The sequence below is a fragment of the Tachypleus tridentatus genome, chromosome 9 (assembly GCF_004210375.1).
Source record: "Tachypleus tridentatus isolate NWPU-2018 chromosome 9, ASM421037v1, whole genome shotgun sequence".
Classification (NCBI taxonomy): domain Eukaryota; kingdom Metazoa; phylum Arthropoda; class Merostomata; order Xiphosura; family Limulidae; genus Tachypleus; species Tachypleus tridentatus.
In genome coordinates this window covers 8,348,936-8,368,860 of record NC_134833.1, presented here as the reverse complement: position 1 = coordinate 8,368,860, position 19,925 = coordinate 8,348,936, and the positions used below count along the sequence as shown (strand labels likewise).

Here is a 19,925-nt window from a genome sequence, read left to right as displayed (position 1 = left end):
CAATGTTTATAGTATTTGATTTGAGTAACCCGAGAGGTGGGCAATGTTTATAGTATTTGATTTGAGTAACCCGAGAGGTGGGCAATGTTTATTATGTACCCTTCCTCTAGTTGAAAACTTCAAAATTAGGCCTCTCGATGTTGATTCCTGTACGTGGTGAGGGGACCTCCCAGGAAAGGTTCTGTTCTTTCAGTTTACCTTCTCTGGGATCTAGCATTCCACCCACGTGTTTGCTGTACGAGGCAACCCATGAATGGGAGGAGAGGATCCTGGTGGTTGAGGGGTCCAACCCTAACCCACCACTTTGGCCTTGAATTCTTGTAGACGGACAGCCTTGGGGTGGCCTCTTTGGGTCAATCACCTGGTCCACTTGGGCTAGGATCAACCAAGTACTAGTGTTGGATATTCTCAACAGTTGTTATGTACATTATATCTGATGCCGGTGTTTGGGTATAGTGCTCATGAAACCTTGGCATTGCTGTAATGTCCTTCTTAGACATTGTAGTGCATCCCCTCGTAGGGGTCCATAATGGATGGGGTCAGTGGGCACCAAAATTTCTTTCTTTATTCTGGATACTCCAATTAAATATCTGAATAAAATAGTGAAAAAACAGTCTACAGGTAAACAACCACATCTTGAAGATTCTGAGCAGCAATCCTCACCATCTGTACCACCTGTTGTACCTCATTTTCTTTTTTTTGCACTCACTTTTAGACAAACCTTGAGGGCAAATGTCTCCCATTTTCATTCAGAAGGGACTAGAGGGACTTGCTGGCTCTCCAAAATCGGTAAAGAAGCTTCAATCTGGTGACATATTGATGGAAACATCTACATCTCAATACAGTGAACTTTTCTTGCATTGAAAGGCAATTGGGGATATACCTATTGAGGTTACACCTCATGCTACTTTGATTTCATCATTATGAGTTATTGTTCAGAGGAATTTTGAAGAACATCCCAGAGTTTGAGATTCTTGCTGGTTTTTCCACCCAAGGAGTTTCTGCAGTGAGGCGTATATCCACTCGCAAAGATGGAATTATGGTGCCGACCAATGTCCTCATTCTCAATTTTACGTCAACACGCCCACCTGCCACCATCAAAGCAGGTTATCTTAATTGCAGAGTACGGCCATACATTCCAAACCCTCTCCGATGTTTCCAGTGTCAGGGGTTTGGTCACTCGAAGACATCATGTTGTGGTTCCTTGACATGTGCTTGTTGCAGTGCCAAGGGTCACGATGCCTACAAGTGTGAAATGGACCAACATTGCATCAATCGCAATGGCTCTCACCTGTCCTATTTTCATTCTTGCTCTAAATGGTTTTAAGAAACAGATGTGCAGTGTTTGAAAACGATTCATAACATTACTTATCCTGAGGCTCGAAAATTGCTTTCCACCACCTCATTTCAGACATATGCTGCTGCACTTTGTTCCACAACTGCAGTGGGAGTGCAGACAGATCTCTCTGTGCCTCCAAAAGAATCGTTCTCCAAACAGATGAAAAGTGTTTTGACCTCCATGGTTAAAAAAAGTTGGTGAACCAACTTCAACACCTACCTCTGTCTCTTACATACATTCCAATAAACCCCAAGATCCACATCCTTTGGTTCCAGGTACAGACATTTCCTCAGATACATCTTATTCTCCCATCCCAAGATGCAAAACAATCATTCGTTCACATACTCAGTCACTGGAATCCTCTTCCAACAGCAAAGACCTGTCCAATCGACCCAGTAAGGAAAAAAGACGTGGTCGTAAACAGAAGGGTTCTTCACCCAATTTGCCTACACACAAATTAAAATGGCCACTTTGATACAATGGAACTGTTGAGGTTTATGTTCTAATCTGGATGACATCAGAGCACTGATAGCTTCCTGAAACCTGTCGATACAGTCACTTTTCGACAATTTCCTTTGTACAAAAGTGACAGACTGTATGATGGACGAGTGCATGGAGGGGTGGCACTGTTGGTTGATCAGCATGTGCCCACCCTGTTTTTGCCACTCGACACACCCTTGGAGGCCGTAGCCATTCGTGTTTTCTTGGGTCATACCATCACTGTTCTCTCTATCTGTCACATGGAGAGACATATGATCAATCAGGCTTTGATGCTCTCATTTAACAGTTGCTGTCTCCCTCCATCCTGGGGGACTTTAATGGACTTCATCCCTTCTGGGGAAGTGCTGATATTGACAGGAGGGGCTGCTCTGTAGAATGTTTACTCTTTAGTCACAACCTTTCTCTTTTCAATACTGGTTCTTCTACTTATTTTCACACACCTAGTCAGTTCTTTACTGCTATTGATCTCTCAATTTGCTCCCCTTCATTATTCTCCCAATTTTCATGGATGGTTGACAATAATCCACGAGGCAGTGATCATTTTCATATAATCTTGAGAGAGTCTGGCTGTGGTTGATGCCACCCAACCTACGTGCCCCGGTGGAAGCTGGATCAGGCAAACTGGCCCTCTTTCAATGCTCTCACAGAACTTGATTCTGCCATCATCTGTAAGCCATCAGTAGACAACTTTGTGGCAACAGTAACTGACTATATTATACAAGCGGCTACTCAATGTATTCCTAAAATCTCAACACGTTTTCCACTATATCCTCTTCCATGGTAAAATCCTGCCTGCCAAATGGCATGGAAGGCTCAAAAACGGGCCTGGGATACTTTCTGTAGATATCCCACACTATCGAACTGCATCGCTTTCCAGTGGATCCATGCACATGCTCGGTGGTAGGACGTCAAAGCCAGAAGGAATATTGGATTAAGTACACAACCGGCATATCTTCTACCACCAGTTCCAAAGTCATGGACAAGATTCGAAACGTCGGTGGGCAATATAATAATGTCCCCATCTCGATCTTGCTCTCTGATGGCCAGAAAGTATGATACCTGGAGCATAGGTGAATAGGTGAAAGCTTTTGCCAGGTATCTAGCACTTCTGCTTCTTCTTCCACCTTCTTAGTCATCAAGACTCGGGCAGAGCAATCACCTCTTTCCTTTTGAGCTGATTGTCTCTGACTATAAACATCCCTTTACGCTGGTGAAACTCAAACTGGCCCTTCATTGGTCTGGCAGTACATTGGTTGGACCTAATGATATATGTTATGATATGCTGCGCCATCTATCTCCTACTTCTCTTGCTATTCTTCTGATTGTTTTTAACTGGATCTGGGAGGAAAATGTTTTTCTTGTTGCCTGGTGCAAGACTATTGTCCTACCTTTCTCTAAGCCTGGGAAGGATCCCAAGATTCCTTCAAACTACCGTCCAATTGCTTTGACGAGCTGTCTCTGCAAGACCTTAGAGAGGATGGTTAGTGCTCGTCTTGTTTAGTTCTTTAAATCAAACAACCTCCTCTCACCCACCCATTGTGGGTTTCAACAACAGTGCTCCACCACGGGCCACCTGATTCAACTCGAATCATCAATCACAGAAGTTTTTCTCAAATGACATCTTGTATCAACATTCTTTGACATTGAGAAGGCTTATGACACAACATGGAGGTATGACATTTTGCGAGACCTCCATATATATATATAGATTACGTGGCCATTTATTAATTTTTTAATGGACAGGAGATTCCAAGTTTTTGTGGGTTCGAAACTTTCTCATTCTTTTCTATGGGAAGTTGGAGTCCCTCAGGGCCATGTTCTGAGTGTCACACTTTTCAGTATAAAAATTAATGCCATCACTGAACAACTCTCTCACTCTTGCAAATGGGCTCTATGTCAATGACTTTCACATCTCGTGCCAGTCGTTGAACGTGAGGTATATTGAACAGCAGCTACAGACTGCTCTCAATCGCTTACTGAAGCAAACAGTTTTAACTTCTCTCTCTTTAAAACTATTTGTATGCACTTTTGCTGCTAATGGGGTATTCACCCTGCTCCTGAACTCTGTATCAGTGAAGTTGTGCTGCCTGTGGTCGCTGAGACAAAGTTTTTGGGGCTTATCGTTGACCATAAGCTGACCTTTATACCACACATCAAGCAGCTACGGGTCAAATGTACAAGAGCACTGAACGTCCTCTCTTCCACCACTTGGGGAGCAGATCGATGTTTTATGCTAAAGATGTATCGTGCTCTTATTTGATCACAACTCGACTATGGATCACTGGTCTATGGCTCTGCCAGACCCTTGGCCTTAAAGATGCTGGACTCCATTCATCATCAAGGACTTCAGCTCTGCACTGGGGATTTCTGCACTTCCCCAGTTCAGAGTTTATACATAGTCTTGTGAACCTTCTTTGCACCTCTGCCATTTGCAACTGTCTTTACTATATGCTTTGAAACTTTGTTCTTTACCAAAGCATCACACTTGGGGTTGTGTTTTCCTTCCTTGGTGGGCCATACTTTTTCAGAACAGATGGTTTGCCATTGCTCCTTTTGGCCTTCATATCCAGGTGCATTTGGATGAATTGGGTCTGTCCTTGGATAACATTGCTGTATCCACTGGTTAGCCCATCCCACCATGGCTTCTTATAGTCCCCAAATGTGACCTATCTTTAAGTCATTTGAGAAATGCAGACACTCCTGATTGGACAGACTGTCTGTTATTTGCTGAACATCTTTCGAAACATCCTTCCATTCCTATTTATACAGATGGTTCAAAATCAGATGACTGTGTGGGCTCTGCCATGGTTTGTTGTGGTTTGGTGGTTGTGCATAGGATCCCCTCTACAGCTTCTGTGTTCACTGCTAAACTGTATGCCATTACTCTTGCCCTGGACCACATAGAAGCTAAGCAGTACTCAAACTGCACTATTTATACTGACTAACTTAGTTCTCTACTGGCCCTGGAATTGTTTCATGTTAGTTCACACCCTGTTCTCACTGATATTCAAAACTGACTGGCCCATTTCTCTTTAACATCTACTTCTATCCTGTTTTTCTGGATACTGGGCCACATTGGTATTCGTGGGAACAAGCTCACTGACTCTGCAGCTAAATTTATCTGCTCTGGCACTATCACTGCTGTGCCTGGTCCATACATGGACTATGGCCCTGTATTCAAGGCTCGGCTACGTGCCAGGTGGCAGTCGACATGGAGTGATGAACGAGAAAACAAGCTTTTCCGAAGAAAACTTTGTATTGGACTTTGACCGTCTTGCTTCCATAAGGATCGGAAAGAGGAAGTTGTTCTAACTAGACTACGCATTGAAACTGATGCACCAATATGTAGTTTGTGTAACACTCAGCTCACAATAAGCCACATTTTACTTTCTTGTCTTTCAATGACTGCATTTTAAACATGTTCTGTCCCAGGATTTGTCTGTAATATTAGTGTTATTGGTGATGGTGACACTGTCCACCTTGGTAATGTTTTTAGTTCTTTAAAGGCCATTAATCTTTTTAATGCCATTTAAGTTTTTTAATTCATTCATTACACCTTTTTAACGTGGCTCCTTTTTTAAAAATCACAGTTCATCTAGTTCGATTTTAAATTAGAAACTGGCTGTAAGATTAAATAACTCGAAACCAGGACTGGAAAGGCCAACTTCAGGTGACTATTGCTGCTGTTTGAACTATCTATTTGAACTACCCGTTAGTCATCCTGACGAGTTATTATTATAATTTTGCTACACGTCTTTTAAAACCTTTTTATTACTTTCCTTTTTGATAACGGTCATAACATCAAATAACTCAGAACCAGGACTAGAAAGGTCAACTTCAGGTGAATGACAGTGGATTTTGTACTTACCTGTTAGTTTTCCTGGCGAGTTATGATTATTACAGTTACGCAACAGAAACTCCTTTACGATTTGAATTACTGTAGTTTTCTCTTACTGCTGTATACTAGATGTAAACATGAGTTTTATGCTGTTTGTGTTGTTTTTTTTAGACTTTGTTTTGTTTTACTTTAATACTTTTTTTATGAATTTTACTAAATTTACTTTTAACTTTTTACTGGATGTATAGCACAGTTAGCCTAACTACTTTGTACTGTAAAACACTAAATCAACCAAAATTAGGACTGGCTGGTGCAAACAGCTCCTGTTTAGGTTTCTATTAATATCTGAAACAAGTAAACTGTTCTTAAGCCACATACCATTGATATTCTGTGCATTTATACATTATTCATGATGTTTGTAGTATAGAAATATGAAATGCAATATTGTAATGTAAACTGGTTCTAATATTGTGTAATGTACAAAGTAAGTGTTTCTTTTACAAACTTCCATATTTTGTAATGTTTCTTACAAATACTTTAAAAATTTCCTACACTTGTGTAAGTTATAAAATACAATGTATTGATGTTCAGAAAGTGAAACACTACTGTCTACTGACTGATAGTTTACTGTCCAAATAAACAGTCTTTAAACTTAAATATTCTTCATTATAATACATTGTGAAAAATTAGCTACTGTGTTATTAGTTAAATGTCAGTTGAATAGGGTATATTGTTGAATGTACTGTGTTATATTAGTTAAATGTCAGTCGAATAGGGTATATTGTTGAATGTACTGTTATATTAGTTAAATGTCAGTCGAATAGGGTATATTTTTGGGGATCAGATAACTGATGTTTAATGTGTTAATAAACTGATCTGTTTATATGTTGATGGCTAAGTGTATATTAATGAGGAACAACTTATTGTTAATTAAGTTAACAGTTTTGACAGTCATTTATTGCTTTATTTTGAAGTGTGATGCCATTTGCCTCTGCTGTCAACATTGTGGATTGTTTCTTTTTTGATGGAGCAAAGGTAGGAGTTCAGGTTGGAGGATAGACACATTAGTTCAGGTTGGAGGATACAGACACATTAGTTCAGGTTGGAGGATACATTCAAACACTCTCTATACACACAAAAACCTGTCACACCAGCTAAAGATCTGAATATTTTTATAAACACAGTACTTAAAATAAATAATGATGTTAAAGATACATTACCATTTAATACAGCTTGTGGTGTATTAAACACACACACACACACACACACACACACACACACACACACACACACACACACACACACACACACAACTAATTATCTGATCTACGTACACATACACAGTAAAACCTGTCTAAGCTGAAAATATCACACTTTGTAACATTAACTTAGATTTATCTTATAAAACGCCCTCTATATGGCAGAACCTACATAATGTGAATGGAAAACTCTCTCACCTACCTCATCTATCAACAAGTAAGGCAGAAAGAATGTTTTTGATTAAATAGTTATTTTTTATTTAATTAATAATTTGTTTAAATAATAAATAAATTCTTGTTATAGTAAGTATTGGTTAAATATATTGTTTTTTTTCTGCTATCATTATGTTTGTGATTAAATTAAACAAAAGAATGGAACAAGAAAATATGAATATTCTACTTTTCATAAATAATGCAACTTGTTACCCAAAAGTTCAACTTTTAAACGTTCGTTTAGTATTTCTATCTCCATGTACAACATCAGTTCTACAGCCACTAGATAATGGAATTATACAGAGTATAAAACTGAAATACAGAAAACTGATGCTTCAGCATATTATTACAAACATGGACGACTGTAAGAGAGCATCTGAAATGACCATGAAAATTGACAATGTTAGATGCAATTGCATTTTTAAGTCATTCAATCAAATGTGTAAAAGATGAATGCGTAATAAAGTGTTTACAAAACTGTGGACATGTACTTGATAATGGTGAAGTTTGTGGACAAGTTGTTTGTTATGAGGATTCTAGTGAAATCCAAACTCTGAGAAGATTGATGCAGATGATTCTGTGAAAGTTTTGTGAACATTGACAAGAATGTTTTAACAGAAACTGATGAAATTGATTTAAAATCTTTAATAGAATTGCAAGAAGGTAGCAAAGTGAGAGAATCAGAAGAAGAAAAAAATGGAAAAGATAGTGAAGAAATAGAAATTCCTACTTCATCACAAGTGTTAAGTTATATTAACGCTATCAAATTGTATGCAAAAATGAAGGGAGGAAATGAACTTCATTAAAAGGCTGTAGAATTCTCTTTTAACCTCATGAGAAAACCCATTAAAAAATGAAACAGTTGAAATTGGACACTTTCTTCAAATAACTTTTAACATTTTGTGCACTTGTGTGTATTTTGAATGTCTCTTTTTGTTCTTATTCTAATAAATATAGCATAAACAGTGTAATGACATATTACTTTCCTTGAATCAAGCAAGTATAACGTTCTACTAAAAATTATATATAATTAAGGGAATCCGTGTTCACTGTCTACTCCGGAAAGCTGGAAATTTTACTTGGTCTCACACAATTCAGTCTTAGATTTTACAGTGTGCGATTCCAAACTTCTCAACTAAGCAAATTAGTGTTATATAAATTAAATGGATAAAACTGTGATACAATTAGGAGAAGCTGTTTTGGAAATAGTAGTTGAACAGTGGTGAAAAAACTTTGTATCAGATTTAACATATTTTTTTAAACTTTTTCATGAGAAATGCAAGTTACAGAAAATCTTTTTCCTAATTCTGTGTTCATTGTAGTCTTAAACTTTTTCATGAAAACTATGTAAAGCCTGTGATAGTGTTTATTTCCTTAGTTATAACATATAGTTTAACATCAGTTAAAGTTTTTCCACTAACTTTCTCAAATTATAAATTTATCTTAGTTTGCAACTAGTTTTTTAAAAAAAGTCCTGGTGTCATAATTTCCTCTTTATTCATTGTTATGATTTCCTCTCTGGTGTCATAAATTCCTTTTTATTCATTGTTATGATTTCCTCTCTGGTGTCATAATTTCCTTTTTATTCATTGTTATGATTTCCTCTCTGGTGTCATAATTTCCTCTTTATTCATTGTTATGATTTCCTCTCTGGTGTCATAATTTCCTCTTTATTCATTGTTATGATTTTCTCTCTGGTGTCATAATTTCCTCTTTATTCATTGTTATGATTTTCTTTCTGGTGTCATAATTTCCTTTTTATTCATTGTTATGATTTCCTCTCTGGTGTCATAATTTCCTCTTTATTCATTGTTATGATTTTCTCTCTGGTGTCATAATTTCCTCTTTATTCATTGTTATGATTTTCTCTCTGGTGTCATAATTTCCTCTTTATTCATTGTTATGATTTTCTCTCTGGTGTCATAATTTCCTTTTTTTTCCTTTTTATTCATTGTTATGATTTTCTCTCTGGTGTCATAATTTCCTTTTTATTCATTGTTATGATTTTCTCTCTGGTGTCATAATTTCCTTTTTTCATTGTTATTCATTGTTATGATTTTCTCTCTGGTGTCATAATTTCCTTTTTATTCATTGTTATGATTTTCTCTCTGGTGTCATAATTTCCTTTTTATTCATTGTTATGATTTTCTCTCTGGTGTCATAATTTCCTTTTTATTCATTGTTATGATTTTCTCTCTGGTGTCATATCTTTTCATATTTCAACACATTTATGTTGAGCTATTGATTGTGCTATTCCATTCAGCTTTAAATTTTTATGATGTTTGTTGTTAGAGGTTTTAGATGAGCTGAGAGTGAAACGTTCAGAAGTAGTACAGGTGTGTATGAATATTCTGTCTGTTTATAGGTGGTATTCCAAGTTGCACTGGCTGTGTTAGAAGCCAACAAAGATGCCTTGATGCAGTGTAAAGATGATGGAGAGGCCATGACTGTGCTCAGTAAGTACTTGGAAAGTGTAATGAACTATGATGCTACTTTACCACATATGATGCACAGCGCCCCCCTGTGTTGGAAAGGACAGAAGAACCAACAGGTAAGTGTAAAAAACATATAACCATGGGAATCATAGTTTCAAATTGTGTATGAAAGTATTGTGTAAGCAGAACTAGCTAGAAGTGGTTTTAGTGTGGTCGATGTCTGGTTCTTATTTTAATCAAAATATCTATCTCGATACTACTCTAAACAAAAATGTTTTTAGGAAATTGTAAACTGAGATAATTTAAGAGAATTATTAAAATATCTTTATACAGGTAAGAACCAAGATAAAAAAATATTAGATGACAGAAAAATGTGGGAAAACACTTACTTAATAGTTTAAAAAACGGTAGAACTGAACTTTTATGTGCATGCTGTTACATAAGAATTATCTTTTATTCCAAATAAAAGTTTCTTAGTAAACAGTTTTATGTGAAGATTAATTAAGATGACAAGTAGTGCTTGTTACACATTGTTTTAAATATTGTGAGGATATTGGTTCTGTCTGCTTTAAAAGAAACTCTAAATTTCCAGTTTAAGTGTTTATTTGAGGTTCACTTTTGGGGGTTTTTGTTTGATCGTTTCGTTTTTAGCTACTTTTATACCGTTGTCTTTCTAACCTATACTTCAGTAAAAATGCTAGGATTTTAACAACACTAAACAAACATTTCTGTAGATGACATATAATTCCTGTTCAGGTTTTTGTGAAGTAAATCTTTTACCTTAACTGAACCTGTTTGTATGATGTGCAATATTTTATTGTATTTATAATAGTTGTTATATTATGAACATCCCACAAGCCTTGAATATCTAGTTTCTTCACTTTGTTATGTTGGTCAGAAGAACTTTGAACTTATATTTATGTAATCCAGCTTTGTTGTATGATGGCTATATTTGGAAACCTTTATTACTGATGTATTTATTGTTCCATGCTTGAGAACACAAATCTGATCTGTTCAAATTTAATTTAATTTTTGCATGCAAGTAATAATAAACTAATTTTCAGGAATTTATTGATGTTAATGACTTGATCTACAATTCATATTCCAAGTATGGATTTTTAACATCTTCGATGATAGAAAGACTGAGGCTGAAACATCGACTAAAAGTAGTACAGGTGAGTATATGTTTCTTGTTTTGATGATGTGGTGTATGCTTTTATGTTTCTTGTTTTGATGATGTGGTGTATGTTTTTATGTGTTTCTTGTTTTGATGATGTGGTGTATGTTTTTATGTGTTTCTTGTTTTAATGATGTGGTGTATGTTTTCATGTTTCTTGTTTTGATGATGTGGTGTATGTTTTTATGTTTCTTGTTTTGATGATGTGGTGTATGCTTTTATGTTTCTTGTTTTGATGATGGTGTATGTTTTTATGTTTCTTGTTTTGATGATGTGGTGTATGTTTTTATGTTTCTTGTTTTGATGATGTGGTGTATGTTTTTATGTTTCTTGTTTTGATGATGTGGTGTATGTTTTCATGTTTCTTGTTTTGATGATGTGGTGTATGCTTTTATGTTTCTTGTTTTGATGATGGTGCATGTTTCTCATGTGTTTCTTGTTCTGATGATGTCCGCATATGCCTTTGTGTTCTTGTTTTGATGATGTCGTGTATGTTTTTATGTGTTTCTTGTTTTGATGATGTGGTGTATGTTTTTATGTTTCTTGTTTTAATGATGTGGTGTATGTTTTTATGTTTCTTGTTTTGATGATGTGGTGTATGTTTTTGTTTCTTGTTTTGATGATGCAGTGTATGCTTTTATGTTTCTTGTTTTGATGATGTGGTGTATGCTTTTATGTTTCTTGTTTTGATGATGGTGTATGTTTTTATGTTTCTTGTTTTGATGATGTGGTGTATGTTTTTATGTTTCTTGTTTTGATGATGTGGTGTATGTTTTTATGTTTCTTGTTTTGATGATGTGGTGTATGTTTTTATGTTTCTTCTTTTGATGATGTGGTGTATGTTTTTATGTTTCTTCTTTTGATGATGTGGTGTATGTTTTTATGTTTCTTCTTTTGATGATGTGGTGTATGTTTTTATGTTTCTTCTTTTGATGATGTGGTGTATGTTTTTATGTTTCTTGTTTTGATGATGGTGTATGCTTTTATGTTTCTTGTTTTGATGATGGTGTATGTTTTCATGTGTTTCTTGTTTTGATGATGGTGTATGTTTTCATGTGTTTCTTGTTTTGATGATGGTGTATGTTTTTATGTGTTTCTTGTTTTGATGATGATGGTGTATGTTTTTATGTGTTTCTTGTTTTGATGATGTGGTGTATGTTTTTATGTGTTTCTTGTTTTGATGATGTGGTGTATGTTTTTGTTTCTTGTTTTGATGATGTGGTGTATGTTTTTGTTTCTTGTTTTGATGATGTGGTGTATGTTTTTATGTTTCTTGTTTTGATGATGTGGTGTATGTTTTTATGTTTCTTGTTTTGATGATGTGGTGTATGTTTTTATGTTTCTTGTTTTGATGATGTGGTGTATGTTTTATGTTTCTTGTTTTGATGATGTGGTGTATGTTTTATGTTTCTTGTTTTGATGATGTGGTGTATGTTTTTATGTTTCTTGTTTTGATGATGTGGTGTATGTTTTTATGTTTCTTGTTTTGATGATGTGGTGTATGTTTTTATGTTTCTTGTTTTGATGATGGTGTATGTTTTCATGTGTTTCTTGTTTTGATGATGGTGTATGTTTTCATGTGTTTCTTGTTTTGATGATGGTGTATGTTTTCATGTGTTTCTTGTTTTGATGATGGTGTATGTTTTCATGTGTTTCTTGTTTTGATGATGGTGTATGTTTTCATGTGTTTCTTGTTTTGATGATGGTGTATGTTTTCATGTGTTTCTTGTTTTGATGATGGTGTATGTTTTCATGTGTTTCTTGTTTTGATGATGGTGTATGTTTTCATGTGTTTCTTGTTTTGATGATGGTGTATGTTTTCATGTGTTTCTTGTTTTGATGATGGTGTATGTTTTCATGTGTTTCTTGTTTTGATGATGGTGTATGTTTTTATGTGTTTCTTGTTTTGATGATGCCGTGTATGTTTTTATGTTTCTTGTTTTGATGATGTGGTGTATGCTTTTGTGTGTTTCTTGTTTTGATATGTTTTTCTGGTTTGGACAATGTGATGATAGAAATGCATTAAAAGAATGTCTCAAGACATTGAATGTTTTCGTAACTTGTTTTTTGTTTTACCTAGTGTTTCATTATTTACCAATACATATCTATATATGCACTTCATTAATTAGTGTATTGGTAATGTAACAAACTTTCAAAATGTCACTCAACTTGTGTCTTGTAGAAAGTTTAAAAAGAAACACCTTACAATCTTATGTTGATTTGCATTTCTTTGTTGCAGAACTTGGAAGACACAACAATGAGGAATGTTATTAGAAGTGTTCAAAGTGATCCATTTATCAGTACTTGGTTGTCTCAGAAAGAATTGCTGGATCTCTTCTATGTGGTTAAGGTGTACATTTTTGGTTCTTAATATGGACTATTGGTAAAACTATTCTCTAACATTTACAATTACAATTATTTTCAACCATTGAAGAACCTACTGTAGCTGTTAGCATCTGTGAGATAATTAAATCAAAGGCATGTTTACAGATTAAATGTATTTGTATTAGGTTGTTTTTGATATGGTAGATACTGTATATATTTATGGTTGGAGAAAACTATTTGGGCTATGAAAAAGGCCATTGGTATGTGATTATTCATTGCATTGATCATAGTTTGTGTATTGAGTTTGTTCTGGCATTAGTTGAAAATTTTCCAATAATCAGAATTATAAGTTCACTCACAGTTTTAAATTCAAAGGTAAGCTGAACTTCCTAACCTGTAAGAGGTTCAATAATATTTATTTATAATTCATTACCAGGGTCTTAACAGAAAACAAATAGAAGGTTTGAGTCTTTCAGGTAGTGATTTTTGTAACTGCTGTGATGGAAGTTTTCAATCCAAAGTTGTGTTAAAAACTGATGAAAAACCATTTACAAGTAAATGTGATGCACTGTATTGACTTGACTATAAACCCACATTTTGATTAATAATTAGCCAGCAACGTCCATAGTTACTTTATAGTCGTGACTGACCAAAGGCCACTCCCCTGTTGAATCCCTGTTTGTTGAGATGTTAGCTCAATATTATTGTTAATTCTTACAAGTGACCTACCTGTAGTCTGTTCAGTTATATTAATTTTATAAATCAAAAAGAAAAGGGCATTATTACACTAGTTTTCTTTCCCTTGTTCTCAGAAAATTTGAATCACCCTATAATCAGACCAATATAATATATACCTGGTTTCAATAGAGACAGTTGAACTTTGAAGATTAATCATTATGTTGTGCTTTTAGTTTTTCTTTACTACTGTTTTGATTTACAGCTGTAATAAGTAAATTACAATCTATAAGTCTTTATTTACTTAAACTGTAAAAGAAAAAACACTTATTGAATCATACTTGAAGTACTTAATAATGAATGTAGACATCTTGATCTGAAGGTGTGGAATAATAAAATGTGTTTTTTATATTAGGAAGATCAGTTAACACAGCAGAGTTGGGGACGAACATCGGGAGTCGCCCAAGATAAATATGACCCTACTTTACCATTCTTTGAACATTACCGCATTGATTTTGAATATTTTCGCCTCCTCTTTGTTACTTTGACTCCTTGGGGTGGTGGACAAAATCCTGAACTTTTAGCAAGGAAAGTATTTCAGGTATTGCTTCAGTATTCATATCATTAAACATCTTTACTTCATATGAAGTGTTGTTTTTTCTAGTAGTTGAGATGTTAGATTATTTAAATTGTTACATTTTGCTCACTGGTTATTCAATCCATCCTAAGGTTTTAACTAGAGCTAACAATCTGCACATCAAGAACTATTTTTGATAAGTAGATTGAGACCGAAAATTAATCAGGTGTGTTCAGTCATAACTGAGTCATTGTATAAAGAAAACGTTTTTGGATAAGCAGGTTGAGACCAGAGATTAACTGTCTTACTGTTGGCACAGTGACACCAAATTGGACTTTATAGTTTTAACATTATAACTTCTAATCTGATTTCTGTATTATAACAAACTTTTGCAAGCTTCCATTAAATATTGGGTTGTTTGAAAAACAATGGTGGATTTTGAAATTTAAGTTGATGAATCCATACACTTTATTAATCAAGATAGGAACTTGATGAATCCATACACTTTATTAATCAAGATAGGAACTTGATGAATCCATACACTTTATTAATCAAGATAGGAACTTGATGAATCCATACACTTTATTAATCAAGATAGGAACTTGATGAATCCATACACTTTATTAATCAAGATAGGAACTTGATGAATCCATACACTTTATTAATCAAGATAGGAACTTGATGAATCCACACACTTTAGTAATCAAGATAGGAACTTGATGAATCCATACACTTTATTAATCAAGATAGGAACTTGATGAATCCATACACTTTATTAATCTAGATAGGAACTTGATGAATCCATACACTTTATTAATCAAGATAGGAACTTGATGAATCCATACACTTTATTAATCAAGATAGGAACTTGATGAATCCATAAACTTTAGTAATCAAGATAGGAACTTGATGAATCCATACACTTTAGTAATCAAGATAGGAACTTGATGAATCCATACACTTTAGTAATCAAGATAGGAACTTGATGAATCCATACACTTTAGTAATCAAGATAGGAACTTGATGAATCCACACACTTTAGTAATCAAGATAGGAACTTGATGAATCCACACACTTTAGTAATCAAGATAGGAACTTGATGAATCCATACACTTTATTAATCAAGATAGGAACTTGATGAATCCATACACTTTATTAATCAAGATAGGAACTTGATGAATCCATACACTTTATTAATCAAGATAGGAACTTGAATCCATACACTTTATTAATCAAGATAGGAACTTGATGAATCCATACACTTTATTAATCAAGATAGGAACTTGATGAATCCACACACTTTAGTAATCAAGATAGGAACTTGATGAATCCACACACTCTATTAATCAAGATAGGAACTTGATGAATCCACACACTCTATTAATCAAGATAGGAACTTGATGAATCCACACACTCTATTAATCAAGATACGAACTTGATGAATCCACACACTCTATTAATCAAGATAGGAACTTGATGAATCCACACACACTATTAATCAAGATAGGAACTTGATGAATCCATACACTTTAGTAATCAAGATAGGAACTTGATGAATCCATACACTTTAGTAATCAAGATAGGAACTTGATGAATCCATACACTTTATTAATTAAGATAGGAACTTGATGAATCCATACACTTTATTAATCAAGATAGGAACTTGATGAATCCATACACTTTATTAATCAAGATAGGAACTTGATGAATCCATACACTTTATTAATCAAGATAGGAACTTGATGAATCCATACACTTTAGTAATCAAGATAGGAACTTGATGAATCCACACACTTTAGTAATCAAGATAGGAACTTGATGAATCCACACACTCTATTAATCAAGATAGGAACTTGATGAATCCACACACTCTATTAATCAAGATAGGAACTTGATGAATCCACACACTCTATTAATCAAGATAGGAACTTGATGAATCCACACACACTATTAATCAAGATAGGAACTTGATGAATCCATACACTTTAGTAATCAAGATAGGAACTTGATGAATCCATACACTTTAGTAATCAAGATAGGAACTTGATGAATCCATACACTTTAGTAATCAAGATAGGAACTTGATGAATCCATACACTTTAGTAATCAAGATAGGAACTTGATGAATCCATACACTCTATTAATCAAGATAGGAACTTGATGAATCCATACACTTTTTCCAAGGAGAAACAACATTATTTATTATAAAACTGAAGTCCTATAGTTTGAAAGTCACTCTCTGTTGTTGCTTTGTTATTGAATCTTTTGTCCTGTGAAAAACTTGTCCAAATGTTTGAATAAAGTAGTATCAGTGGTCTGGAAAGTAAGAAGGATGAGGCAGTGTTTCATAGCCAAGTTCATTCAGCTTTAGAGCAATGTATGGTTGAGCATCATCTTTAAGTAAGACTAGGTCTCTTTGATTGACTAGTGCTGTCATTTTCTCACTCAACTTTCTATGAATTTCTTCCAGTTTTTGACAAACTTCCACAGTGATATTCTGGCCCTGTTTGAGCAAAGTGCAATAGAAAATACTGGCCTCAAGTCACTGTATAGTGGTCTGTCTGATCAACCAGTGTGTCATTTGTGTACCACAAATAACTCATTTCTTGATCAAATTGTCACAGCAACACAAACTGGGCCCTTTATGACAATAGTAAGTGATCTGCACAATGACTCAATTGTGATAAGGCTCCAAAACACTTCTAGACACTTCTCCATTACAAAACATTTGGAGGTGGATCCTTCATTCCATACTTGGTTTATATTGTGAGTTGTTTGTGATGTATTATGATGGAGTTTGAATCCATACCAGATAATGTGCAACATCGTTTTTCCTTCATTAATTGTAAGGGTCTGAAATATTGAAAATAAAGTCTTAGCAAAGAATAAAAGCTTTAATGAATAGAAGAAAACTAGTTTTTCAATGAAGTAATAAAAACAACAGGTTTCTTATTCCCATAAATGACTAAAATTTTAGTATAAAAATCCACTGTTCTTTTTTTGAACAACCTAATGTTATAAGTCTTGTATACGAAAAGTGAGGATACTTATTAAAGTATTTTTACTACATAAACATATGGTATCAGTGTTGACTGCTCTAAGTGTAATGTAGTTTTCATATTAAAATTACTTTCTCTGAAAACAGTCAGATTTTATTTGTATAATCTTTACAACTTAGATTTCAAATATTTTATTTGTAGGACTTTGTACTCTATCTGTTATTTTCTATAACTACAAGGTCAGTCAAATCGACCCACCTTTTAACCAAAATACAAAAATAAAAATTACCCTTGTTTACTTTCTAGAATTACTTCAAGCTGTAACATGAAACTGTATTTGTTTACCATATTCTTAAATCTTTTTAAAAATTATACATTCGTTTTTACATAATTTTTATTACCCTTTGAACTGTGTCTGACTACACACTGTCACAAAAGTTGTATTAATGAACATGTAGCTCACATTACCATATAGATTTACATAATGCACTAGCTGCTCAAGTCTTTTCATAAATTTAATTCTTATTATTTACCCTGATGGTACTGCAACATTAATTTTTTTATCTAATGAAATAATGCACCTAAAAACCCAGAATAATAACATGTAAGTTACAAATAATCTCACATAGCTATCATAATTTTTACTTTTTAATTATGTGTCAAGAGTTGTTAAAAATTTAGTTAAGGTTTATGTTTCTAGTGGGAATAAAATTTGAACTGGAGATGAAATAGACAATTCTCTGTTCAGAAAGCAACACAGAGTAATACATCATTTGATAAATTAAAACCATGGTTTCCTGTTGGTTATAAGTAATGCAGTATTATTAAACAGAACTATAGGGAATTTGTGAAACAAGACACAACACCCACCTGTCATAAGTGGATCTGATTTTGTTCCCTACTGTACTAAATAATGTTGCAGGTTATGAAGATTATGCTTTGTCTGAGTAACAACTATATTATAATGAGATATGTATGCTAAATTTTGTACCTCTGAGAGGGGTGGTAAAGAAATTAGAGAAGAGGAAATATCCAGGGGAAAAAAATAAACTTAAAACATAATATTAAACTGTGATTTATCAAATACATATTTGTGGCAAGTTCACTTGTGTGTATTGATTATAAGGTAGTTTAAATAAGCTGTGAATGTAACTATACAAATTGACATGCACTTTAACCTTGTATAAAAATTAATTGACATGCACTTTAACCTTGTAGTTAGATTAATAGGACATGTTCAGTTATTGTATAAAAAATTTGTTTTTGGGTATGTCCATTGAGTATAAAAATTAGCAAGATGTGTTCAGTCACATATAAAACAGTTATTCAGATCTGAAAGTTACAAGATCAACGCATGTCGAGGAAAAGTTAATCTACAGTGATCTAAAATTGTTTCAATCATCATTCATCACTCCTCTCAGCTTCTTGACTTAAATGAAGACAACATGATCAACTTTAAAGAACTGGCATTAGGACTTGGGATTTTGTGTCGTGCTGGTTTGGAATACCGACTGAAATTATTGTACGCTTGTCATTTGCTTAATAAAGACGTTGAAGTTGAAACTGAGCATCCATCTAGTGAGTATATTGTGTACAACATAATCATGTTAAATTATTGGTAAACATTTGTTTTGTATACTATGTTAATTCTTCAAGAGAAGCAATCTAAAAGTGGATAATTATATAACAGCTTTCAAAAGTTTATTTTTTTCCCTTTTCGTATTCGTATGTTTCTAATTTTTAAGGTGCATATGACACTGTGTGTCATAATTTTGAGTATTTAATGCCAATCTGAGTATTAATAAGAAATTTTAACATAGTACAAAGTAAAAATATTATTAAGACTAAATCACATTCTATGGTTTAACATATTACAAAGTAAAAACATTATTAAGACTAAATCACATTCTATGGTTTAACATAGTACAAAGTAAAAACATTATTAAGACTAAATCACATTCTATGGTTTAACATATTACAAAGTAAAAACATTATTAAGACTAAATCACATTCTATGGTTTAACATAGTACAAAGTAAAAACATTATTAAGACTAAATCACATTCTATGGTTTAACATAGTACAAAGTAAAAACATTATTAAGACTAAATCACATTCTATGGTTTAACATAGTACAAAGTAAAAACATTATTAAGACTAAATCACATTCTATGGTTTAACATAGTACAAAGTAAAACATTATTAAGACTAAATCACATTCTATGGTTTAACATAGTACAAAGTAAAAACATTATTAAGACTAAATCACATTCTATGGTTTAACATATTACAAAGTAAAAACATTATTAAGACTAAATCACATTCTATGGTTTAACATATTACAAAGTAAAACATTATTAAGACTAAATCACATTCTATGGTTTAACATAGTACAAAGTAAAAACATTATTAAGACTAAATCACATTCTATGGTTTAACATAGTACAAAGTAAAAACATTATTAAGACTAAATCACATTCTATGGTTTAACATAGTACAAAGTAAAAACATTATTAAGACTAAATCACATTCTATGGTTTAACATAGTACAAAGTAAAAACATTATTAAGACTAAATCACATTCTATG

General features: G+C 33.6%; 1 protein-coding gene across 5 annotated transcripts in view; it reads left to right on the top strand.

The window, feature by feature from the left end:
• The window catches only part of LOC143224731 (TBC1 domain family member 9-like), a 73,540-nt gene that overhangs the window by 38,001 nt on the left and 15,614 nt on the right, over positions 1–19,925 (top strand). For all 5 annotated transcript variants that reach the window (XM_076452989.1, XM_076452991.1, XM_076452988.1 and 2 more), the window contains exons 19-24: positions 6,653–6,713; positions 9,516–9,701; positions 10,650–10,760; positions 13,002–13,112; positions 14,178–14,363; positions 18,760–18,916. In XM_076452989.1, coding sequence (XP_076309104.1) covers positions 6,653–6,713; positions 9,516–9,701; positions 10,650–10,760; positions 13,002–13,112; positions 14,178–14,363; positions 18,760–18,916 — 812 coding nt within the window. The remainder of the gene's footprint in view (positions 1–6,652; positions 6,714–9,515; positions 9,702–10,649; positions 10,761–13,001; positions 13,113–14,177; positions 14,364–18,759; positions 18,917–19,925) is intronic.